The sequence below is a fragment of the Plectropomus leopardus genome, chromosome 10 (genome assembly GCF_026936395.1).
Source record: "Plectropomus leopardus strain MGB_pleo_1.0 chromosome 10, ASM2693639v1, whole genome shotgun sequence".
Taxonomy (NCBI): Eukaryota; Metazoa; Chordata; class Actinopteri; order Perciformes; family Serranidae; genus Plectropomus; species Plectropomus leopardus.
In genome coordinates this window covers 20369227-20395027 of record NC_142185.1, presented here as the reverse complement: position 1 = coordinate 20395027, position 25801 = coordinate 20369227, and the positions used below count along the sequence as shown (strand labels likewise).

General features: G+C 39.6%; 1 protein-coding gene across 3 annotated transcripts; it reads left to right on the top strand.

Annotated features, from left to right (window-relative positions):
- The first annotated feature begins 328 nt into the window (after positions 1–328).
- atf2 (activating transcription factor 2) lies at positions 329–24120 on the top strand. 3 transcript variants are annotated; one of them, XM_042494866.2, is made up of 12 exons: positions 338–412; positions 1372–1444; positions 2806–2902; positions 2993–3111; positions 3226–3351; positions 3770–3948; positions 5434–5548; positions 9215–9319; positions 12552–12776; positions 13438–13644; positions 16420–16525; positions 22240–24120. In XM_042494866.2, exons 2-12 carry the CDS (start codon positions 1397–1399, stop codon positions 22437–22439), a joined length of 1527 nt encoding a protein of 508 aa, XP_042350800.1. In that variant the 5' UTR covers positions 338–412; positions 1372–1396; the 3' UTR covers positions 22440–24120. The 3 variants fall into 3 exon arrangements, with proteins under 3 accessions (XP_042350801.1, XP_042350800.1, XP_087939384.1); XM_088083258.1 differs by lacking the exon at positions 338–412 and adding an exon at positions 477–499; XM_042494867.2 differs by lacking the exon at positions 9215–9319 and having other exon boundaries at positions 329–412.
- Positions 24121–25801: the final 1681 nt, after the last annotated feature.

Genomic DNA, 25801 nt, shown 5'->3' with positions numbered 1-25801 from the left:
TGGAAGAAATGACCCAGAGTTAGCAAGAAATTTTATAAAAATGTCATGAAAATCTACAACAAAAAAGAAAAAAAAAGAAAATTAAACAAACAAAAAATATGAAATGACCTGAAAAAAAGCTTGAAAATGATAATAATTCTGTAAAATATTTTAAAATTATGATTTTAAATATAATTTATAAATGATAATTATATAAATTATGATTATTATAATGCACTTGCCATTTCCCCCTGGCTCTTTAAAAAAAAAAAAAAAAACTTTTCTACATCTGCTAATCTCTTTTTTTTAACATCTCTCTTGTAAATGGTCCTCTTTTTTTTTCGTGTGTGACGTTTACGGAAGAACCCAAGCTGGTCGCGCGATACTTTGGCATAGACGTGGGATTTTGGAAACCAAGGGTTGTGGCTGTGGGGTAAGTGACCACTTAAACTGATAGCGGATGGGCACAAAGCTGCAATAAAAGACACAATTTCTGGCGAAACGAGGGACTTGTGCTCCGGTACAATGACACGACCTCGAAATAAACGCTGACACCTGCTGTGTTTATATGTGAAATGTAGTCCAAACATGGCGACGCTTGTATGTTAACGCAGGGCTCGGGTTGCTCCATGGAAGCGACTGGAGCAGCTAATCTCTCTCTGTAATAACGTTTTTGTTTTTGTGTGGCGATTTTGTCATGATGAGCCGTTATATTGACAACATAAAGCCGCTGAAGTGTCCGCGGAGGACAGCTCGGGATGTCTTCCTCAGCCGCGCATTTGTGCCAAAATAAACGGACCGTGTTATATGATGACACAGAGGTGTAAACAACCACAGCAGCCGCCCATCATCGCTGTGCTTTGTCCATGTTTTTAGGACTTTCACCTGCTCAGTGCCGGTCCAACCGTCCGCTGGTCTCGACATCAGCTCGGTGCATTTGCCCAACTTCATTTTTCACGACAGCCACAATGTCTGTTCAACGTCTTAGAGCAATAATGGTCTTATTTCTAATTAGGTAACCCTTATGTTGTTGCACATCTTCAGAATCAGAATCAGAAAAAGATTTATTGCCAGGTATAGTTAACACAATACGAGGAATTTGTTCTGGTGGGTTGGTGCAACATAAATATAGAAAAAAAACCCCAGATAAAATAGAAGATACAAATATTAAAAATTAAATATAAAATATAAAAAGTCTAGCAGTGCAAAACTAAACAAGTAACACAAGTAACAGTGCAAGAAACAGAACCATGGAATTAAAGTGTTATATACAAGAATGGTTGGAGTACAAGATATATATTGATATTTATATTGAATTTCACATTTATACAGGTTTGAGGTTTTAGGTCTGAGATTAAGCCACTGCTTGTGTTTTTTCCTGTTTTATTTCAGGGTGGCTCAACAGGAATCCCTTAATATGAGTGATGACAAACCTTTCCAATGTACTGCTCCTGGGTGTGGACAGGTGAGGCATTTCTGTTGTCACAAATGTTACTTTGTGCCACTCTTTCTATTGACCCTGTCTGTGGACAGGCCGGTGGCTGCGTCATACGGTGGCCCAGAAGGTTAAAAGGCTACAACATTTCTCAAAATGTAACAACACTTCACAAAACACTACAGTATTTCAGAAAACACAACTCCCAAAACGCAACAATGTTTCTCCAAACCCGACAACATTTCACAAAACACAACAGCAATTCCTAAAACAAAACAACATTGTGTTTTGGGAAATGTAGTAGCTAAAACATTTTCCAAAACACAGTGTTGTCTTGTTTTGGGAAATGTTGTTTTTGAAGTTGTGCACTATGCCTGCTTGGTCATCTAAGGCGTGATTTTCAGTAAACTGAGGTCATAATTGCAAAAAGAGAAGCTCTCAACCTTCCACCATAATTTTGAAGAGGCATGAATGGATTCTGGAAAATAATTTATCTTATTTAGCAAACTTTAGCACGTTAAATCATTCAACTGCTCTTTATCTTGTTTTTTTTTTAAAAATTAATTTCAAAACTTTTACTTATTCCAGAATGTCCTTACACTGTGGTCTAAAGATATTTTTTTAAAATTATTTAAAAAATACTCTTTTGTATTAAAGTGATCTTATAAAGTAGGGTTGTATGTGGTACGTATCTGTAGTCAGTGTATTATATACATTTGGAGGATATATATAATACATTATCCAGTTTCTATAGTTGAAATTGGCCACATGCAACTAACTGAAGACATGATGTTTGTTGGTCACTGTGCATAACCCTTTAAGACCCTCAGCAAATTGTATTTATTTCTCTCAAAAACAACGGAAGAAGGCAGTGAGCAGTGAAAGAGTAACTGAACCAAAACTTTGCAAGAAATTAGGAAAAAACACAAGAAAATTACTTGAAAATTAGTAAAAATAAGAAAAAAAAAGAAAGAAAGTTTAAAACACAACAATGAAGAAATGGTCTGGAGAAAGTGGTTAAAAATTATAATGATTTTGTAACATAATTTTAAATATTTAATAATCATAAATAAATACAGTTTTCCCCTAGCTTTCTTCTTTTTTCTAGACATTTTCCCCTGGCCTTTTAAAAATAATTTTCTAAATCTCCTATTTTCTTGCAATTATGTGAAACCTTTATTAGTAAGTTGCTTACTGCGTTTTTTTCCATGTTTTTGAGAGAAATCACACCAGTTTGCTCGGGGTTCGCAGTTTTAAATATTTGTGAAAGGTATTTGAAAGCAGCACAGGGGTGCAGGTTTTAAAGGTTAAAACTGTTAACAGGTGGTCCACACCTGATCCATGCAGATCCTGTTTCACTGTCCTGTCTGTTGTCGTGTTTTCTAACACAGAGATTTACAAATGAGGATCACTTGGCTGTCCACAAACACAAACATGAGATGACCCTGAAGTTTGGCCCAGCAAGGAACGACAGTGTCATCATTGCTGGTAAATGCTCTTACAGCTGAGCCACTTTAACCAAAAGTACCTGACACTTTACTGTGTAGTCTTTGCACTGAAGGTTTATCTCTATTGCAGACCAAACACCTACACCTACCCGCTTTTTGAAGAACTGCGAGGAGGTCGGACTCTTCAATGAACTTGCGAGTCCGTTCGACCATGACTTCAAAAAAGTGACTGAAGATGACATTAAAAAGGTTCCTCTTGTTATCCTTGTCAGCAAAAGTCATCTGTTCTCTGCTCGTCCCGTCGTTAGCATTTATATTACTGACCTGTTTTATTACGATTATTTTTTTCTTACTCTTTTGTAGTTACCGCTGGATTTGTCACCTCTCGCAACGCCCATCATACGCAACAAAACCGAGGAGCCCACAGCTATCGAGGCTCATCGAGATAGCCCTCTGCCTCACCCAGAATCTACTACAAATGATGACAAGGTGAAGCCTCTGAATCAGCTGTTTCTAGTATTTGTGCAGAGAGTTTACAGTAACACTTGTTCCTCTGCTTTGTGTTCTTCATCATTTACTCTGGAATGACAGATCCACTGGTATGAATATAAATGTAATAAGAGATCAAATTATTCGCTTGTTTTAATTTGACTTTTACTCAGCACTTCAATAAAGTTAACACTTCAATAAAATATGCTAACAGTTCTGCACAAAGTTATTATCCAGAGAAATTCACTAGAGATATGAATTACACTAAAAAAATTTTTTTTTCATTTATTATGCTCTTTTATGCCTAACATTGATAAGAATTTGGCCTTCCTTTTTTTCATTATAAGAAGTCATTTATTTAACAGTCTGGTGTTCATTAAACACTTCCTGCAGCTAAGGTCTTGTATGATGTTTCCAGGATTTATCTTTGCAGCCAGCCTCACTGCCAACATCCACTATAGTCCATCCTGCATCCCTCCAAGTTCCCAATGTACTTCTAGCAACCTCAGAGGCTAGTGTTGTAATACAGCAAGCTCTCCCATCACCAACATCTAGCTCTGTTATTACGCAAGTCCCATCCACTAATAGGCCTATAGTGTAAGTAACTCAAAACGTCCATTTTTTAAAAATCATAGTTTTTTTTTAAAGTCATCTTTCTTTTATTTAATGCATTTATATTTGTGCAGTTTTATCTTGGTGAGCTCATATTTCACGAGGCATGTGCTTGTTTTGTGTTTTGATTCATTTGCACTTTTGCAGGAATTTTTATTTTTTTGGCTGTAGACCTCATAAATCTCATCTTCAAGAACAACATCAGCATTGCTCAAATATGGACTCATAGCTCAATTTTTAAGTGTTTAAGCAATCAAAGGGGTTTCCACATTTTAATCCCAGTCACTTCACCAGGCCCTTGTACAGGATTATCTAGTTTATTGAGCCGCTTTTTATTCAAAACACAATTGAGATGTGACAGATATGGAAACAATGTATAAACTTTGGTAGATGTCGTCACCCAGCCCTTATTGTTAAATAAATGCAGGTGGGTGACAGCAGTGGATCACAATGAGAGGCCACGTTGAATATGGCACGCCTGCACAAGTGGTCCGAGAACGATTTTACAAAGAAATGGGAACTAAACAAACATCAAAATTACATGAAAAAATAACCAAAAAAAATAAAAATAAAAATAATAATAATAATAGTTTAACTACTACCACTACCTCGTTTTCATAAAATAATTGATATACATTGAATATTAAAAATCTGGTAATTGCAGTGACACGTGAACAAAGATTATGATGTTTCTTACTCTGAATCTGTGTTTAGCGGAGTATCCTCGGGCCCGTACCTCAGCAATTAAAGAGCGACTTTGCCAGTTTTCAACCAGCTTTGTATCATATAAAAATGGGCAGTAACTTCTCTCTAACTTACCAGCGCCCAGATCTTCCGGCTCATCACTCAGCTCAAATCCACTGGATCATCCAGCAAATTTTTGCTCGCTCTGGGGATGTTGCTCAAACTACAGATTGTAAAAAACAAAGAGTATAGAAGTTAATCAAGAGAGAGCCCCCCCTCTTTCTCTTTCTGTGTCTTAAAGATCAAACGATGAAACTAGACAGTGTTGATCAAATATAAACCGACATTCTGTTACTGTATTACCTGTTTTTCACCTCACACATTTTCAGAAACAGATTTTAGGACGCTTTCGGCTTTAATATGAGTGTGTGAACAGAAAGTGAGAGCCATTCTGTCTCCTGTATTGTAGAAAAGCCAGACAGATGATTTAGTGGAAACCCCATATGTTGGACCAAACGAGAAGTCCAGATCCGGGCAACACTGATGTCGCCTTTTGGGTCTAATGTAATAGAAAATATTGCTTGAACCTGCTATGCAACAGATGTATTTTTGAGTTGGATTTTTTTGTTCCACTTTATTTCCATAATTTGTTGCTTGATTTTGACACGATGTTGGTGTATTAGTAGCCATCCTTGTCTTTAATTTGTGACAGATTCTGTTTTCTATGTCAGTAACGAAGACGTTTATTATTTTCCTCACTGGGATTTCTTCTCTCCCTCTCTGCAGCCCGGTGTCTGGCACCTTCCCTGTGCTCTTACAGCTGCCTAACGGCCAGACCATGCCAGTCGCTATTCCTGCGTCTATTACAAGCTCAAGTGTACATATTCCAACTACAATCCCCGTGAGTGTGCTGCTGGTTATAATTTTAATGTTATTAGACTTTTCTGATAATTTGGTGACTATTTGATTAACAGTATCCGAGATAAAGGAATGCACGTGTTGACCTTTACTCACTGAGCAAATAGGGATGTCATTAACAAGTCTTCGTTGACAAAACAACCTCACCTCAAGGTCCATTTCATTGCTGTTCTAGAGCTTTCTTTCTTATCTGTGTGAGTGTGGTTGAAATCCGAGTTTCAATGTTAGTAGTTGTTGTAGACGGTCCAGCATGTTATTGTACGTGAGTCCCTGTGTGTATGTCCCGCCGGCTATCTCATCCCCGCCTCTTGCAATGTGCTCATACAGCAGTTACCGCTGATAACGCCGTCTGACCCACAGCACCGTTACGCAGTCCAGTTTACACGGTTCGCTCTGTCAGCACTGTTATGGTTGTTAGCGCTGTTAGCACTGTTACGCTGGGCTCACACTGGATGCGGAACAGCTGCAAAGCGCGTTGATTTGTCATGGAGTGCCGGCTGCTTCCTTTCGGAGCTGTCTGACCATTCACACTGGACGTGCTGCGGCCCCAAGCTCCATGGCAGGCTTACGATCTGCAGCAGTAGTTTCAGCATCTGGTCTACTCGTTCTGCGAGCCACGAGCGATTCTGGCAGTAAAACACATTATAAACTCTATTATGAATGATATAAAGGATAGATATGATATAAATTATCTCATCATGTTAAATGATAAAATATGCATCCACTGCTTCCACAATGCTTGTCAGTTGTGTCTACAGAGAAGGAGAGAGGTGAGTATGCACACAGACACGCACACAGGGATGCACGCACGCACGCGTGCACACACTCACACACACTCACAGACACAGACACACAGCCAGAGACATGCTGGGTAAGTAGGGACAGAGAAACAGGGACAGAGCTCTCCGTGTGAAACGAGCAGGAGAGTTGCTGCTCACCTGCACTTAGAAATGGGCTCCTGGTGAGAATGGCCAGGTGACTGCTGATCAGCTGCGGCGCGACAATTAAGATATTGGCCGCTTCTGCAACCGGTGTGAACCCAGTGTTAGGCCCAACCACCTACATGTTGAGAACCGTGTGCAGCCAATCCCAGCTCAGTCTCTTAACCATGGTTATGCTGCGAGTGTGGCATATAGTGCCCTTCAGGTTTTTGTTTTTTCCTAAGCACTTGAAGGACGTCTCATTCATATTGGCTTCAAAGTGCAGTGTGTAGGATTAAGGCGTATTTATGGGCTAAAATGGTGTATAATATTTAAAATTATGTTTTCATTAGTTTATCATCACCTAAACCTGTTAGTAGTTGTGTTTTCGTTACTGTAGAATAAAAGACTAAAAAATAATAGGTCTAGCTTCCGTGAGATCACCCATTGGTTTGTCGGCTGCCGTTTTGAAGCCTTGAGTTCTCCGTTTATGCTGTCACTATCTTGGTTTTTGGAAACAGAAGTGCACATTTGGGCGAGAGGTTGGAGCTGTTTTGGAGTGAGGGATGGATCTTACTGAGAAGCCGAGGACACTATTGGCACCGGCCTGTCACTCAAGCTGTTCTGTTTGACATTAAGTCGGCCTCAACTTTAAGACTTAATAAAACCCTCCCTCTGCACAGTTGTCATGGAAGTTGAAATTAGCTATAGAGACCAAAACTGTTTTGTGCACCAGGCTGTGAACATGTTTATTTTTGCTCTGACGTTGGACATTTTAGCATTGATGTCTGTGGGGATTGACTGACTTCTGGAGGAACTATGTTTTTAGCACTTTTGTGATGGCTTCCCATTTCAACCCTGGAGTTTGCCGCTCAGACCAAACACTGGCTCTAGACGGAGCCATTTCTGTTTTTTGCATTGGCCTCCGTCGTTCTTCCACTTGCTCGGCACTCGGGAGAAGTTTCAGTTGGTTGCAGTGTTGCAACCTAACAGCTACATGCCACTAAATCCTACACACAAGACCTCTAAAAGCTTTAGAGTTTGTTCTTGATTTTGAGAAGAGCAAAACAAAACAATTTCCCCTCATAGTCCGTGAAGTAGCCATTCTGGAACTTTCTCCAGAACAACCATAAATTGAACCTTGAGGTGAGATTGTGTCGTCTGCTGCTCTTTCCATGGACAAGAATGAACTAATAGTGTTCCCATGGTCATGAAAAACCTGGAATAGTCATGGAATTTCACAATCTTATTCTCAAGGCCTAGAGAAGTCATGGAATTAGTAAAAATCATTTAAAGTTTGGTAAAAGTCATAGATTTTGTGTGTGTGTGTGTGTAATAAAGTTAGTTGTTAGAGTAGTCTTTCGTGTATTACCTTTCACATGTCGTAACAAACATGATCAACTTTAAGATACTGAAAAATGTTGCTGTCTAGTTTTCATACAATAATTAATATTTCGAGCCTAGCATACCATACAGTTTTGTTCCATGAGTTTCTGGGTCCTTGAAAAGTAACAGAATAGTTTGGAAGTTTTGCCCAAGAAAATGCATGGGAACTTTGAACTAATGAAAAAAAGCATTTGTTTTATCAAACGGAGTAATTTTAGATCACTAGAGTGAGTCCAGTGTGTAGAATAACACAGTTGTTGGCCTGTGTCAAATCATTTGATGCTTTCCTGGCCAGAAGGTCACTTTTTGTTTCTTACTTTTTAAATTTGAAACGTCAGACAATTGTTCTCATCAGTAAAACTGAAGGACTTCCAAACGTGACATTCAGATGACTGCGCTGTACATTAATACCACCTATTTTCTTTGCACTACTTGGACAGAGGGACTATTTACAACTTTGGCACCCCAGATTTGGCAGTGAATTCAGAGCTGAAGCGGCTGAGTGAAATAATGGACTTTAGAGTACAACCGTGTGTCACTGTGGCAAAGACACAGGATTTGGCTGAGGTGCAGCAGGCTCCGGTCCAGGATACTTTTCTGCCATTTGTCCTTGTACAATTAGAATCAACGCTCTTGATTTCTGGCAGAGCAGATAGATGATACTACTAATGTGTTTTGCTAACCAATTATAACTGCAACCCATGACAGTGTCTCATAAAGGAAATATGTTGTAAATGAAGGTCTTGGTGTTTTTTTTTTTTAACTCCCCCATGTGGAAGCTTGTCTTGTTGTTCGGTGTAGTCCTGATTGTCTGTGTGGAACACTGAGCAGCAGATGATTATCTCCTGATAGCAGCACAGCAGGGAAAAAACCTCTCTCTTCCCAGTCTGTGGGGATTGGGAAAGCCGTTGACAAGTAAAGGAGGGCAAAAGTAGATGGAGAACATGAGCCACCAGTGGGCCTCCCTTTTACTCGATCACCCCCCCCCCCCCCCAGCTCTCCCCACATCCCTCCATCTCATTGTCAGCGGCTGCGAGAGGAGGCCTGGCTCTGGCCTTCCGACTCGTGTCTCTCCATCCTCTCCTCAGCTTCCCTGCCCATATGCTCTCACGCAGGCAGGCAGAGGTTCATTAGCGTGCACACTGCATCTCCATGTGGCGCTGCCTCCACAAAATAACAGGCCATCCAACCTAATGAGGCTGAGATATGAGGAAACTCTGAGAGCCTGCCGTGGCTGCGTGTGTGTGTTTTTGTGTTGTGTGGGAGCGCCGCCTGCCTTTTTTTTTTTACTGCAGAGGACTAATTTTCTCTGTGCTGATCTGTCTCTGTGTCTCTGCCGTCAGCTTGTCAGACCTGTCACCGTAGTGCCTAATGTCCCCGGGATCCCAGGACCTCCCTCGCCACAGCCACAGACGCAGCCACAGCCCGCCCAATCAGAGGCAAAGCTGGTATTAATTATCTCTTCTTTTACATCAAGTATTATTTCCATGTTGAGTCTGTTGTTTGAGTGAAATATTAACAACCACCGTGATGAGGGAGGTGGATGATAAGTGACCATTCTTTGACCAGATGAGGGTGCCAGTGACAGGTTGGGTCTGAAGTATTACAAAATTTTTAATTATTATCCTCTTTTCATCAGTGGAATACCCATCTGTATTTTACTCTCACATATCTCTTTAAAAATGTATTACTTTTACTGACTTTTTTTTTTTTTTCCAAAATGCTTGACATTTGCCGGTTCTAGCTTCTCAAATAATAATAAATGATAGCAAAAACTGTAACTTTATCACATAGTACTTTCAACAGTTTTTTACAGATTTAGTGAGTAATAGATTAGCCAATTAATCAATCAATAATTAATAGAATAATCCTTTTTGCCTTTTTTTTTGTGCAAAATTCTTAACATTTGCCGGTACAAGCTTCTCTAGTATTTATAAATAATGACAATACCTGTAATTTGATATCAGCTTTAATGCAAAGATGCAGTGCTTATCAAAATAGCATTAAAAACAATGTTATTCTAAAAACAAAGATGAATCTTAAAATAAATACAGTTGATAGCTATACCAGTAAAATCAAAGGATTTGCAGCAAGTGAATATATTTTGGTTTGGGACTTTTGGTCTGATAAAACAAGGCATCTAAAGATGTCATCTTAGACTATGGAAAAGTTTAATGGGCATTTTTCCTTATTTTCTGACATTTTATAGAGAAATTAACAAAAAGATTAAAAGCTTAGGTGACAAATAAAAAGCAGATGAATTGATAATGAAATAAAAAATTAAGAAAAAAAATCTTTGGGGAGAAGATGGTCACAGCAGTCTTTTAATTCGGTCCTCCTGTGTAGAAAGTGAAAGTTGAAGGGCAGGGATATGAAGTGTTGTGAGGGAGATCAGTGGCAATGTGATGAAGCACGGATCACAGAACCTGTAAGTGTTCGCAGCATGCTCCGCCTGTGGAAATTAACAGATAAACTGCGGAGAGGAGGTGTGTGTGTGTGTGTTGGGCGGGAAGGATTGATCCTGACTGGCGAGGAGGAGTGAAGTGAGGGGGGAGGGGAGGGGGTTGTTGGGGATCATGGGGTATGGAGATGACAAACGCGGAGACAGCGTTGTGCTCTGCACGCCGTCACCGAGGCCAACCGGAGGGGGGCTACCAGCGAAAGCCAGCTGGGGGCATCCTGGCACACGCTCAGCGAGGCACATTAAGTCGGCCTCACCCTGCATGGAACCTTTTGTTCAGCAGAATCCTGCCTGACCTGCACCCCCTCCTCTCACTCCCGGCGCCTCCCACCGCACTCAGCTCATCAGCAAACACCTAATGAGCCCGCGTCAAGAAAACAGACCCCCGCTCAACCTGCCTGCTCCCCGCCCCCACCCGGCTCTCAGGGGGCGCAGAGACGGCACTTTACAAGGACTGATGATGCTGCAAAGACCACAATAATGATAATTAACTTGCTGAATTTAGAAGATTATGCTGTTAATTAGTTGCAAAATAAAGATAAGTAATATAGTAGCAGATGGTTGAATAACACCCATGAGATGGAGGGTTATTACACTGATGAGGTTTCCATGGCAGAGATGAAATATGAATCTGACTGGCTTTTCCCTCTTTCTATGGGCCATTCCAAGAGAATAATATCTTGTTTCTGCCAGAAGAGCTTCTGGAAGGGTATTACACGATAAACTAATTTGGTAGATAGATTGGTCTGGCAAAGGTAGTTGTTAGAATAATGTGGTCCTCTGTTTTCTCATGTAAATGTATTCCCTCTCACTTTGTTATTGCTTCGAAAGGCTCATTCACTTTCACCTTGTTTGCTCAGTGTTTGATATGAGAGGGATTGGCCTGTGAATCATGGACACCAATCTGGGGAGAAATAGTTCTGTGAATGGGCCGTGTTTGTGTGCTGCACACGCAGTACCTGTACATGTTCAAAAATGTACGTCTTTTAATAGTTTGGGTCACTTTATGTGCCGTGGGTGTCTGTCACCTTTGGTATCCAGACAAGATTAAAACCTCAACATATTCAAAATGAATGTTTGGAGTAGATCACATGCTCCATCAGAAAGCTCGGTCTTTGCCTTGTGTTTATTTAAATTTTACCTCCTAAAATTAGTTTCTTTTCTATTTAAGTATTTGTTCTTAGTTTATCTGGACCTATTAGATTGTTTTCTTATAGAACCCTATTTTCATAACCTTAATTTTGGGGGAATCTTGAATAAAAAGGTAGCCGTAGAAGAAGGATTTTTCACACAATCTAGTAACCATCCCTAATGAAGTTGGCAGCGATTCCTCCCTTCTTGTTGTCTGCTGACTGCTGTAAATTCAGTAGCTTCATTGAAGCAAGATGTTACAGTCTGTTCATTAGCTGCTAATGCTGTAATAGGTCTGGCATTGTTAGCTATCTTTAGGTACCACTTATCTAAACTTCACACATATTTCATCACATAAAAAACTTCTGTTAGTTTAAAGCTTGTGTTCAAAATGAGCCCACGCAGGGACACTCAACTTGCCTTGCTTTGGGGCCACTGTTGCAAAATGGCAGGAGTCCAGGGGCCAGTCACAGCAGCATTTCTCGGATTTTAGCATGTTTCTAGGATTTTAGGACATTTCTCAGATTTTAGGATATTTCTAGAATTTTAAGACATTTTAATGATTGTAGGTTGTTTCTCAGATTTTATAACATTTCTAGGAGTTTTGGACATTATGGGCTTAGCTAGGACCTGTGTTGAGAGGTGTGGGGGATCATACACTGGCACTTTTTTTTATAAAAAAGCTTATTTTGATGCTGTTTTATGTACTCTGGCACCTTTTGTATTCTAAAATCACAAAAAATGTGAATCCCTTTATTTTCTGTAAAATTATAAAGTTAAATTTTACAGAGTGAGATTTTCGATCAATAATCATCAGTAATGATATAATCATTGAATGGGTATAGGGAAATAGTGGAACAGCCAGAACATGCTGATAAATTGGGAAAATTACATCACTTTACTGTAACACAGCATTTAAAACCAGGAAAAGACCAATCAATTACATCTAGTGTGATATCACAGCATCGATATATTATCGACGCACTGCCTTTTTCTGTCTTTACATTACTGAATATAGTTTTCCTCTTGTACCATTTCTTTGAATGAACGTGTCATGACTATTTTCCTGTGCCAAATTCTCTTCCCAGAAACTCAAAGCCACGTTAAGCCAGCCGCTTCCTCAGGTAACAAACGGAGATGGTGGTGAAGTCCAGAGCAGCGCCATAACACACACTGCTGCTCCCACCTCTCCTGCTCCGACCCCGACCCCGATCGCGGTCCTAACTCCAGCTCCGGCTCCTCAGCTGCCTGCGACTGAGGAACCTTCTCCCCACTCCCTCCAGCAGCCGGCCACCTCCACCACAGAGACACCTGTAAGTGTCCACTTACAGATTTATTCCTTATCAGACTGTGTTATCAAGGTCAAAGGTGGGTGTCCACTGTACAGTAGTGGTATTTTTTTGGTACTGACTGAAATAATATCAGAAACTATCAAGTACTGATAGATTGTGGTCAGATTTGTTATATTGCATATAATTTTTTTAAAAAATAAATAGCTGATTTCAGTTTTGTTTTTTCCAGTTTTAGTCTTTTTACTTTTTCTTATATTGCAGCTTGTTACATGCTCCATTCGAAAAAATACATATTGACAACAACTGAAAAATGTGTTTATATTTCTCAAAAAACATGATGGCACCAAAAAGGTATTATATCAACAGTAATATCATTCAAGTCAGGGGAAAATATCTAGGGAAAATAATTGGGAAAACTTCTTTGGTTTCACTTTAAGGGTACTGGTATTGGTGCTGCTGTCAGTATTATTAAACCATGCCCTGCCGTACAGGCAACTAAACTGAGTACGTAGTGGGATTAGTGACAGTATTATATTATATATATATTATATATCAGTTAAGCGACAAAAATGCAGTGACTCAGTGTGCAGTTTTCAGTACTAAACAATGATGTCAGCAGGACATTACAGATATGTTGGTTTTGTTCTACCAATCATTGTTTTGTACTGTTATTTTTGTTCAGGCTTCCCCAGCACCTCCTGCACCAAACCCTCCAAGCACAGGCGGCCGGCGGCGCAGAACCACAAGCGAAGACCCTGATGAGAAGCGGCGCAAGTTCCTGGAGCGCAACAGGGCCGCAGCCTCTCGCTGCAGGCAGAAGAGGAAAGTGTGGGTCCAGTCTTTGGAGAAAAAGGCTGAAGACCTCAACTCCGTGAACGGACAGCTGCAGGTGATCTTTACCTTTTCCCCTCCGCTCCTGCATGTAACAGCAGCTTCATCTGTCTTTGTTTCTGTGCTCTTATGCATCAACGTGGCAGTTTGTGTGTGTTTGCATGCATGTCTGTTCATCACCGTGTGCGGTTGGTGTAAGCGTGTGTACGCAGACTTTTCCCTTCTGTGGTGATGAAGTCATTAAAGCCGATTAAGAAGAGCTGCCGTGTGACAGCAGCGGTGTGTGAGCCCTTTACATCGATATGTCCCTGTCAATAAAGATGTATCCTCCAGATGTCAGCCGCGCACAAGCGTGTCTTCGCTTCTGTCTCAGCAGTTTACTGAATGGCCTCAAAAATCTCCTAGGGAAAGGTGTCTTTTTGAACCTTCATTTTGCTGGAAGCAATTAGGATCTGATGCTGACAAGTTCGAAACAGTTCATGTATCCGCTGTCTCTGCTGATAAGTGTGAGCCGGGGGTGCGGCACGTCGGTGTTCCAGACAATTAAATGAGATGTGGTGTTTATTTGCTCACTGTCTTATTTTTCTATAAAAGCGAAGTAAGATTTGCAGAAGGTGGAGGAGAGGATAGATTTAAAGAAAAGTGTTTATGTCATTAATATGCGGTTCAGAAACACCACCTGTCATGCTTTTTGAGATTTTATTTGAATATAGGTAGATGATAGGTGGGTGGGATAAGGGTTTGCTGTTAACTATAAGGAAGGGAACAACATGTGGCAGAGAATAAAAGGGTGCTTTATATGAAGGCATTAATCAGCAGTGTAGTTTTTGTAAAAACCCCCATGCTGACATGGCCCAGCTGATCAGTGAAACTGCCTCTAATGATGCACAATTATTTTAACATCATCCTTAACTGGCTTTTTAATGAGGTGTCAGACCAGGCAGCTCGCAGGGCTCCCAGCATCACCCGAGGCCCATTCGCTCAATTTCGATTAAATCACAAAGTTAGAAACAAGTTTAACTCTTAAAATTCCAGGTATAACGCATTTTGATGTTACTGTAGGTGGAGTGTGAATGGCAGTATTACTTTAATGTTTTTTCCTATCAAGCTTTCCCCCTCATAGCGGAGAAGTGGCAGAAATTGAAGGGACTGTGTTTATATTGGCTGTAAATGGCAGCAGCCATGGTGGAGGCGCAGTGAATATGGCTTTGGCTACATGTGATACATACGCTCCTTCCAGCTGTGTTTAAATCTGTCTTACAATAGCTCAGCCCTGCCAACACCAGCAAGACTAAACAGATGGAATCAAATAAATTGGCTGCTTTTAGACTAAATAGATTAAGCCGCCCGTAGTCCTTTAAAGGAGAAGAGAAGGAGCTTAAATCTGCCATTGGGTGTTCTGCGGGCCCCCGGCCGCTCTAAATCCAGTTAAAGTCACCTTCAGCGTAATGTGGCCCTCTTTTACGACATGCAGAAATCCTCGGCTCCCCTGGGAGCTGTAACGACACGAGTGTGTAAATCTCGACAGCATCTACAAAGTTGCAATGACAATCCGAACAGCTCACCTCTGACAAATGTGCTGGTCGGAAGCCAGTGAAGGCCCATAATTATTGTGCTGGAAAAACATAAATGAAGAAGTGCATCATACTTTATTCTGAATTCATTCATCACGCTGTTACCTTTCGCTGCGTTTACTGTGTCTGGTGAAGGAAAGTATGAGTTTATCTGCAGTGATGTAGTGGTCATGTAGCCTTACTGTACAAAGGAGGTCTTGAGAATTTTACCCTGTGATCCCGTTAATCACTGGCATTAAAAGCCCATGGTGGATAAAAGAAATGGCTGTTCATGTAGAGACTACACAAACCCAAGCTGCAGATTTGTGTATATACTATATTGAGCATTTACTGTATGTATGCAGGTTTTGGATCCTGTTCAGACGTATGTTTAGTTGCCTTTTTGGGATCAGACAAGAGCTAGATCAATTAAAGTTGGGTGAGCTGTATTTGTAGATTTTTGTTTTCCAAATGTATTAGTATCCACTTACATGTGGGCCAAAAAGTTACAACAAAAGTTCTAAAATGCTATAAATATGTTTGAGATGATGACAATACAGTGCCATCAAAACATAGTTTATCCACCAGAGGGCACTAACATGTGTAATTTTTGACTGTAAAATACACCGCTCAGTAGAAGCACAAATTTCCAATAGTTGCCACCATCTATGCTAGGGCGATACTGTCTGCCATTTGCTTGATAGCGAGTGTTGGCAGAAAATGTTGTTGCCCATGTCCGATCCACTGTTAGTGCCGTTATATGGAATAAAATGAATCGTCAAATATTCTTATTGAACAGCCATATCTGAGTTGACTAACATTATATGAATTTGGTCCATAATGGTCAAATATCGCAATCAGTTTGGGCCTCGAAAATGAAGGACATCAGTTTCAGTGCGCCCCATAGAGACTTAATCCTTGGTAGCGACCAGGGTCCAGTTCCAATCTGTGGCCCTTTGCTGCATTTCATCCCCATTTTCTCTCTCCCACCTTTCATTTACAGCCGTTGTATAACTAAGAGGTAAAAGCCCTAAAAAATCTTTAAAAAACAAGAACATAAGGGTTCAAAATGTATACTAAAATGAAGAAAGGCCCTCAATCATCCTTAAATCAACAGGAATCTGACCTTTATCTGTTTTTTGGGGGAGCCATTTTTACACATTTGAACTACACACACACACATGTCGTCTGTTTGTCTTCATGCTGTAATCTGACACACTGTACGCTCCAGAGTGACCATTTTATTGAGTGCTGCTGTGTGTCTCCTCTCTCTCTCAAAGAATGAAGTCACCCTGCTGAGAAACGAAGTGGCTCAGCTGAAGCAGCTTCTTCTGGCTCATAAAGATTGCCCTGTAACCGCCATGCAGAAGAAATCTGGCTATCACAGTGAGTAATGCTCCATTATTCTCAGCCCGCGGCTTCCAGTGAAATACTTCTTAAAATGAGCTCCAGCTAACCACTGGAAGGACATGTCTTACTTATGGCCAAACAGAGCTATCGATATATCAGATCCCCCTGTAGGAGAAAAACTTTGCAAAAGTTGTGATATTTATGGTCAGTGTGGTTTTGTCCAAGTCTTTTCAAAGGGCCACAGGTGGTATCTACTGGAAACCAATTGTTTCTCCTAATTTGACACCTAAATCAACATTTGTCAGATGAAGTTAAATATCTGCAGGAAGGATGTTCAGAAACCAAATGGTTTGTCAGGAAACTAAGTAAGATATCTGTTTTTTTTTTTTTACACATACATGTTAATTCAAATGTAACCTCAGCGTAAATACAAAAATCATCTTAAAGAATATTTGAATATATGAGAAAACTCTGTCGGTTTGAAGCTGTGTAATTTAAATGTCCTGTTTTCAGCCTGCGCGGTGTCATCTCCATGCCAGTTCTTGTTCATCACATGGTCTCATTTGGAATCATATCACCAATATTTCTTCGTTTTCCGAGACCAGGGCTCTGTCATTCTGATTTTGCGGTCATAACTCACCTTCCCTCACAGATGAGCCAGTGTGCAACGAGAACAAGCGGCTCTCCAAGCCACCTCTCCACTGTGCTCTAAACGCCTCCGCTGACTTGTATTGACAATGATTGCCTCTGAAATGAGTCCATTAAAGCAGCAAGCTTGACAAGACTGCAGAGCATTCTCATCGCGGGGTGTCCACCAAGCTAGGCTGTTCATTATGCATCCCTTATTGCTAACCATCCCACTGACACACGTCATGTGCATTATGGGACTGATGGTTTCCAGGCTAGAGTGGGCTGTCAGAGCCAGGTCTCATTTGGTATTGTCTGGATTGTTTTTTACGAAGATCCGCAGATGAATTGGGTCATCTTTCTCATGTGCTTGCTGAGGACGTCAGTGCTGTGTTTCTGGACCTGTGTGAAGGATGACATTTGGAGCACTTTTTACCCTGTTTGGAAGGATATCACCTCATCCAAATAGCCCAGTTCATCAGTTTGGCACATGATGACAGGTGAGGTAGATTTTAGACAAGCCGAAAAGGAACGGCAACTAATGTAAGAGTGAAAATAATGTCTGGTAGAAAGGCAGAAAGAAATAATCCAGCCAACCCTCTTTGTCTGATGCGCCTCCACAGGCCGATTTATCCAATAGTTTTAGCTAACCATTTCAACTTTTCATCCATTACTTTTAGTGATATATTTAAAGGGATGGTTCATTCCTAAGACCAAAAATACATATTTTTCCTCTTACCTGAAATGCTGTTTATTAATCTAGATTGTTCAGGTGTGAGTTGCAGGGTGTCGGAGATATCGACGGTGGAGATGTCTGCCTTCTCTTCAGTTATACAGAACTAAATGCCACTCAGCTTGTGGTGCTCAAATTGCAGAAAAAAATTGAGAAAACTTAACAGCAATGTCTCGCTCTAGAAATCCTGACCCAGTTACCTAAAGGGATATTTCGCTGATTTTCAACCAGCTTTGTATCTAAACAATGTGGGTAGTATGAGTAGATGAACTTTGGTAAACTTTCCTCCATCTCATCGGTGCATAGAAATCCCTTCTCCCCTCCCATAGTGAAACTTCTCCAAATGATGTTAAATGCATCATTTGGCAGAGTTTCGCTCTCTCTCAGGCTCAAACTACAGGCTGTACTAATGCACTTTTCACTACCTGTGCTATACAGCTGATCAAGAGACCTACCTGCCCCTTACTTTCTATTAAACTCAAAATTCGATCAAAAAGTAAAACTAGGCAGTGCTGATTGAATATAAACCAATATTCTGTTACTGAGTTGCATATTTCTTACCTCAAATGTTTTCAGAAAGATGTTTTAGCTTACTATGTAACTGTAATACGAAATCCGCCAGCCGCCCTCGTTTCACTTGGACCAGTTCACATTACGTCGCCCACAAGAGGGAGCGTCTGGTAAGGCACAATGCATTCTGGTAGGTTTTGTTTACCTCTTGAGCAAAAATATCCTTTAGCGCTGTTTTCTCTGGTCATGTAGCACTCATTTCAAAAGTATAGTTCCTACATCAAACGGGCCACAAGAAGGTCTGTAGATTAACCGATTCATGGTTTCTTGAAAGAGATATTATTGTTGAGATTTTTAAATCTATATTTTTTGGCGCTTTGAGCACCACAAGCTGAGCATCATCTAGTTCCATTATAATCAAGAAAAAGCGGACATCACTACGGCCGATATCTCTAACACTCTGCAGCTCACACCAAAACAATATAGACTGATAAATAACACTACGGTAAGAGGAAATATATGTGAGTTTTATCTACTATGCTACCAATAGTTGGCTAAAACTCTGTAAAAGTTTTATCCATTTCAACCATTAATCCATTATATTTATCTATTTGATTTCAGCCATTTATCTATCGGCTTTCCCTTAATTTACAAGTGTTACGGCTGACTGAATGTTTTCAAATGAAATCATAGTTTCTGGGTTTTTTTTTTTAATTAAATGAGCTCCTCCTCAATCTTTCCATGTGTACCTCCTGGCAATTGAGTAAGTACCCCCTGAGGCACGAACACCCCTGGTCGGGAATCACTGAAGTAATCGATCTTGTTAATTAGTGAAGCACATTATTTGATCCAGACTGATCCGTGGCCCTCGCTCATGTAAAGGCCTCATCAAACCCTTCATTTTCTCACTGTTACACATCCCGTAAGACTACGCTGCCCCTCCAGACCTGGTAATACCCTTCATCGTCCTGCCCAGGCATAGCCATGGCAGGTGGGAGGAAATTACCCAGACTGCCCCACAAACAAGCCAGGACATGCTTTCACTTGGCACACAAAGCTGTCCATCTGCTTACAGCTAACCCCACTTCAGAAACCAAGAGAGCGGGAAGAAGCTCCGGCTGCCCAGGGAGCCCAAATTTCAGAGTATTATGATATATCAGACAGCCACCCCTTAATGTCGTTAGGAGTAATAATGCTCACTTGAACATGGAACAAAACCACCAAGCTGATTTATTCTGAGGTTGACCTTCTGCATAGTAAAACAGCGAGGGAGTTTATAGCGCTTTGACATTCACTTGCACTAAATCACGCGGTCAAAGTCCAGTCCAGGAAGGCAGATGAAGCCTCTAATGTGGAGACATTTGTATTGCACTTTAATTGCTCCTTCCTGCTACGGAATCTGTATTTTACATTCTCAAACGCGAAACCCAGTCATTAATTACAAAGTGCCATAACAAGTGACTTCATATCATTAACAATATTAATTATCACTGTGCTCCTTATTCCTTTACGAAACAGAGCATGAGAGTAGAGTCTTTTTTTTTCCATCAGGATCCAATTAATTCAATGCAACTGCCTAACAGCTGGTGGCATTTCGACTCCAAGTCTTCCCTACTCTCCAGTGTGAGCATCATTAAAATCAGGTGCTGTAATCATCTGTCGCTGCAGTAGTTGGCAAGGTAACAAAAAACAAATGAGGATGCAGTTAGGGATGGGAAACACTGCCACATGCCCCAGAATGTAATGTACCCTTATGATGTGGGTTTAAATTGACATTGGAGCTTTAATTAAAGGAAGGGCTACAGAAGTAGCATTATGGGGATTAATGAAACAGTTTGCATACACCACATGCAAATAGCTGTTTTACATCTGATTAGGCCGACATGACAAAGCTTTACCGAACCTTTGTGGATTGTATGAGGTAAATGCAGCAGGTAAACAACAATGTGAGTAAATCCAAACATTGTGACCAGAGTTCCTGCAGATCCTTAAAAATGTCTTAAAATATACCAAATTAATTAATCCAGAAATAAGGCTTTAACTGCTATTTAAATATCCTAAATCTTCAGCATTTTGTTTTTAAGACCAAAGACCCCTCAGCTGAAAGGGGGAAGGAGGAGGATTTATTGTATAAACATACTTTTTTGCAGTGCATTCAGTACTAAGCTATTAAAATGATACATGATTTATATATTTATACATTGTGTTTGTTTCTGAGTTGGATGTTATTTAAGTGTCTCTTGCTCAAAAAGTTACAAAATGATCCATTGAGGCTCACATGAATCTGAACACCTGAAATAGTATTACAGCTAACTGACCAGTGAATACAAATAGGCCAATTTTACTTTGCTTTTATCTTGTTTTCATTTTAAAGTGTATTTTCACACTTAAGAAAAAGAAAAAAAACCTGAAGTAACTCTGAGGACCCCCTAAGGGTTGTGGACCCTTTCTTGAAGAGCAAGGTCTTAAGGGACATAAAAAAATGATTTTATAAATCTTTTTTTGTTTGGATGTAGCTTTTTAAATCTCAGAATAATTCATAACATCTATTTTTTTATTATTTATCAAATGCCCTTGCATTAAGGTCACACAGATCAGGATAGTGGAACCATCAACACGTTTTTTTTTGGCTGGGAAGCTCAGAGTAGATGATCCGCTGTCTGCTAATTAGCTGTCATTGCACCCTCGACAACATCAGAAAGAACAAATTCAACAAAAACTGGGAATTAAACCAAGACTTTGAGGCCTTGCTGAAACCAGTACAAAGTAATGCAGGAGACACAGGAGACAGTGTTTTATGCAAGAAGTCCTTAAACTCGGCACGATGAAAATCTAACAAGCAGAGTGAAAACACTAAACCACCGAGAAAACTTGCCAAAAAACGTAAGGTATCTCCCTCTTAGTATCGTACACACGGCTACTCTGAGATCTTCATGCAGAAATCGTTTGTCAGCTCAGGAGTCTCTGCTGAAAACCAAAGGGGACCGAGCGTTTGCTGTGGAGTGATCTGGCCGAGGAAATCACTTTGGCCGCATCAATGATCTCTGAAGCCGCTTCTTTAAACATCCTTTTATCAGAGAGACTTTGCTGATTTTAGTTGAGATTTATGTCATTTATTCCCTTGGCTTATATACACCAATGGTTTTATCATTTATTTTTTAAAGCCGTTGTTTTTATGACAGTCATATAAGTCACTTTAAAATTTTTTTGCCCTCTGTAGCACTTTGTATGTCCATTTTGAAAAGCATTTTATGATAAAGATTATTATTACTCATATGATATTAACCTTGTCTTTAACATGCCTAGAAAGTGTTCATTGTTATTTATTAATTAATTTATTATTAATATTTTGAAAACATTTTAAGTAGAGCATATCACTTTTTCACTGGAACAAAAAAAAAAACATGTTTTATGTTACATTGAACATTTGGGATAAGATGTCCCTAACTCACTGATATAGATTCCTGTTTTGTTTGTTTGTTTTGTTTTGTTTTTCTCATTTTGATTACTTGATAATTGGTCTTAAATGTCATTTTGAGTGGCGTTCAAAAAATTAAAAAGTCTAAAATATTTATTAATTTTTTTTAAATATTCATATTTTTAAATTTAAAGTAGATCATCTAACTTTTTCAGTGAAACAAAAAAACAAACATGTTTATGTTACAATAAACATTTTGGCCAAATTGTCCCTCACCCCCTTTCTTTCTTTCCCCCCCCCTCAATTTTAGTTATTTGATAATCAGTCTTAAGTGTCATTTAAAGTGGCATTATTTATTTATTTTTTTTTCAAGTCTTAAATCTAGCCTGCTTTGAGCTGTAGAAACTTTCTGCAGTGGTACGAGCTTCTTCAGCTGTTATTTTCTCATCTTTTTCAACACAGTCTCTGACAAAGACGAGAGCTGCGAGGAGATGTCCATTCCCAGCAGCCCCCAGAACGAGGCCATCCAGCACAGCTCCGTCAGCACCTCCAACGGGGTCAGCTCCTCCTCCACGACCCCGGCCGTCTCCGCCCCGTCCAGCGCCACCACCACATCAAACCAGAGCACAGAGGAGACCCAGTCTCAGCCTTCAGGGAGTTGATCGTCCCAAACTGTGGCCGAGTGTTGACACTGGAGCGCCGTCGCCTCCTCAGCGTCTCTGACAAACAGAGGAAAGGGATTCTCTCTCAGCTTCAGTTTGGACCACCGTGTTGTTAATTTATTCTTGATAGCTTGTTTATATTTGGTCCATTTTGTCCTCCGTTGGCGATGCTTTTTTTAAAAATGCAAATGTTTTCTCTAGAATTGATGAAGACAAAAGAACAGGCACTTTAGGTGTAAAATGTAAAACAAGTGGTTCTAAAATGTTTTGTATCTGTGCAATTTATTTATTAATCTTTCTATATTTTTTTTTATTTAAAGGCTGAAGGTTTGATCAGTGAGTTGTTAGAGACCAAACCAAAGTGTGTTGTGGTTCATTTTTCTTTTCTAAGCACTATGTTTATGATGAAGTTACATAAAGAATTGCCACCTTTTTTTTTCATTAGCTGCTTTTTTTCCATTTTGCACATTTTTGAGAGATGACGGGTTTTTAGAGTTCGAGAGTCCACATGTTAAGTACCGGCAGCTTTTTAGAAGTAGATTTGAATACTGTCACATTACACACATGTAAATGGCTGAATTAAAAAAATTCTGTGAGTGAGATCAGCTGTAGTTGCATCGTGCAGTTTGAATGTTCGAGCTCACCTCTGCTTGTATAAATAGTCTTAAGGAGGCGAGCTGGTTAGAAACGTGTGTTATTTCATCGACATTCCACCTGTAGTCTGATTGTTCCTGAAGCAGTGATTGTAGGATTGCAGTACCTTTTCCATTACTCAATCTTGGTGACTTCATTCAGTGCCATTAATGTTTTTGTATACATTTTTAATGCAGATTAGCTTGAGTTTAGCTGTTCTCTCAGATTAAGGGTCTCATAGATTCTCAGTAAGAAAATATCTTGCTCCGTATACCGTCTTTGCTTTATAAGTGACTGTTTATGGCTTTAACGCAGAACACTTAAGGACATCATGTTGTTTTCATGGTTGCAATTCTCTGACATTTTTAGAAAACATTGTAAATAACATCAATGATACATTGTACGTGATCTTTCTAGGTGTTATGTACTTTTTTTTTATAGAGTAGTCTCTGGTTTCAGTAGCAGAGCCCTGTTGATCACACGTTGGCAGTTGATCTAAGCGATGTTTCAGTCATTAGGATAGGCCTCTCTCTGACTCCTGTCATGTCAAATTAAAGCATTCAGATGTGAACTGGAATCGCATCTTGTATATTAGAGTAACACTACTACCGCCTGTAAGAATTGTGAGCATTTCATCATTGAAATAATAGTAGGAAGCAAATCACACCATGAAGTCAATTTGCCTTTTTCTCTTAGTCTGTACTGGCTTACTACTGTGTAGTTTTACGAGAAGCTAACACGTTGTTTTCTTAAAGTATGATTCTTTTTTAAGATTTTACTGTTATGTGCTATCTGCATGAGATAATAATTCTCTGCGAGAATTTTAACTGTTTATTCGATAATGTCTCAGTCAGATAAATATTAAACAAGTTGTTTCAACTTGAGTTGTGGCTCTTCAGTTTATAAAAGCTTTGGTTCTTTGTTTTACCTTAACTGCTAAAAAAGGAGTGTGATACCGTGTTGAAAGTGTACTTGTAACTTGTGAAAGTTCTGTAAAAAATTTGAATTGATAAGTTGTTGTAATAAACCTTTTAATATCTCTTTAAAATCCAGCTTTGCTTCCATTTAATTCTCCAGGTGGAAATAAACTAAGAAAATATGTAAATCGTCTAATCACAGATAAATGTCTGTATATTATGTTTCTAACAATAAGAAGATACTGACAATTGTAGGCAGGCCAAGTCCTCACCACATGCTTCACCAGCTGTCACAATATCAGTGTCTCATTTAGCTTTCCCACAGAACACTGTTTATTTGAACTGGAGTGTTGTTGAGCTTTTGTTGGTGCACAAAAACATTTCTCGTGGTGTATTCTGCCACCTTGTGGAAGATCCAAGGTTGTGATTAAGTTTCAGACTGTGCCTTAAGTCGAGTGGAGGCACTGACTGTGTGTTACACTACATATACCAGGGATGTCCTGATTATGTTTTTTTTGCCCCCAAACCCAATCAAGTAAGTAAGTAAGTAAGTAAGTAGTAAATAACTTGATTGGGATAATAATACAAATTTCTTTGCAATATGCAGGACACTTCATGGCAAGTTGATCATGGCCTTTTTCGAGTTTTTTTTTTTAGCAAAAGTCATGACATATTGGGGAATTTGTGGGTTTAGATAAGATGTACCTTTCAGCTATAGTCACTGTTGCGGATAGTTACCTGGTGCTATTGTTGTTGCATCGACTTGTTTGCTGCATCCATCATTCTCAGGTTATAAACCCATGTGTGTTCAATCAAACTGATTTTCATATGCAGCTGCTTTATAATCTCCCTTTGACAATAAAGAATTACATATTCTCATCTTTTTTGTAAAACAAATACCTCAACATCATTATGGCAATATTTAAGGGTCAACTATTGGTGCTTTTACAAAATATTTACTCAATGACTGTGATAATCCTGGGGTTGTGTCCATAGTCTGTTATCTTGTGGACTTTCTTTTGGGTTTTCTGTTTGTGTTTTTTTTATTGTATTTGTGAGTTCATCCATGATTTGTCTGTTTCCTCCTTGTGTGTCATATCGTGCTTTATTTCCTGATTTGTCTGTTTCCTGCCTGCTTTCTGTCACTTGTCTTCTGTCAGTCTTCTTAGTCCTTCCCTGCACACCTGTTGTGTGTTAGTCTCGTTTGCTCGACCTTTGCGTTCTCTGCCACACCCTTGTTGTCAGTCAGTCCCTGTTTCCCTCCTTTGACCCGTGTGCATTCGTTTTCTGTGTATATATACCTGTGTTTTTCCTGTCGTCCTCTGTGCTGTGTTTATCCTCGTGTTCATGGTGTTGTTCCCTGCCTGTGGTCCTCTTGTGGTGGATTTCTTCCCTGAGTTCATCACTGTGTTCATCATGTCATGCTGGTTGGTTTTCAGTTCAGTTTTGATTCTTCTTCCTTTGATATATGCAGACATAAATGCAGGCATGAAATCTTTTGTTTAACCATTTGAAACCTGAGCAAATGTATTTCATTACTTTCAAAAACAAGAATACAGTGGAATACAGGGAATAAGGCAATGGCTAAAAAAAACGAGCAGAAAAGTAATGGAAATTTACAAGAAAATTACCTGAAAATAAGCAATGACCCCCCAAAACATATTGAAAAAATCAAATATATAATGAGAATAATTCTCAATATAATTTTCTAGTTAATTCATGGGGGTATTTTCTAATATTGCACCCCTTTACAACTATTTTTCAGGCCTCTTTTCCAGTACTTATTTCTTATAATTTGTGTCACATTTCTCG

Coding starts and splice junctions, on each gene's coding strand:
- atf2 (XM_042494866.2), top strand. CDS start 1,397: ATGAGTGATGACAAACCTTTCCAATGTACTGCTCCTGGGTGTGGACAG. Junction 13,645..16,419: donor CCGTGAACGGACAGCTGCAG/GTGATCTTTACC, acceptor TCTCTCTCAAAG/AATGAAGTCACCCTGCTGAG. Junction 16,526..22,239: donor GAAGAAATCTGGCTATCACA/GTGAGTAATGCT, acceptor TTTTCAACACAG/TCTCTGACAAAGACGAGAGC.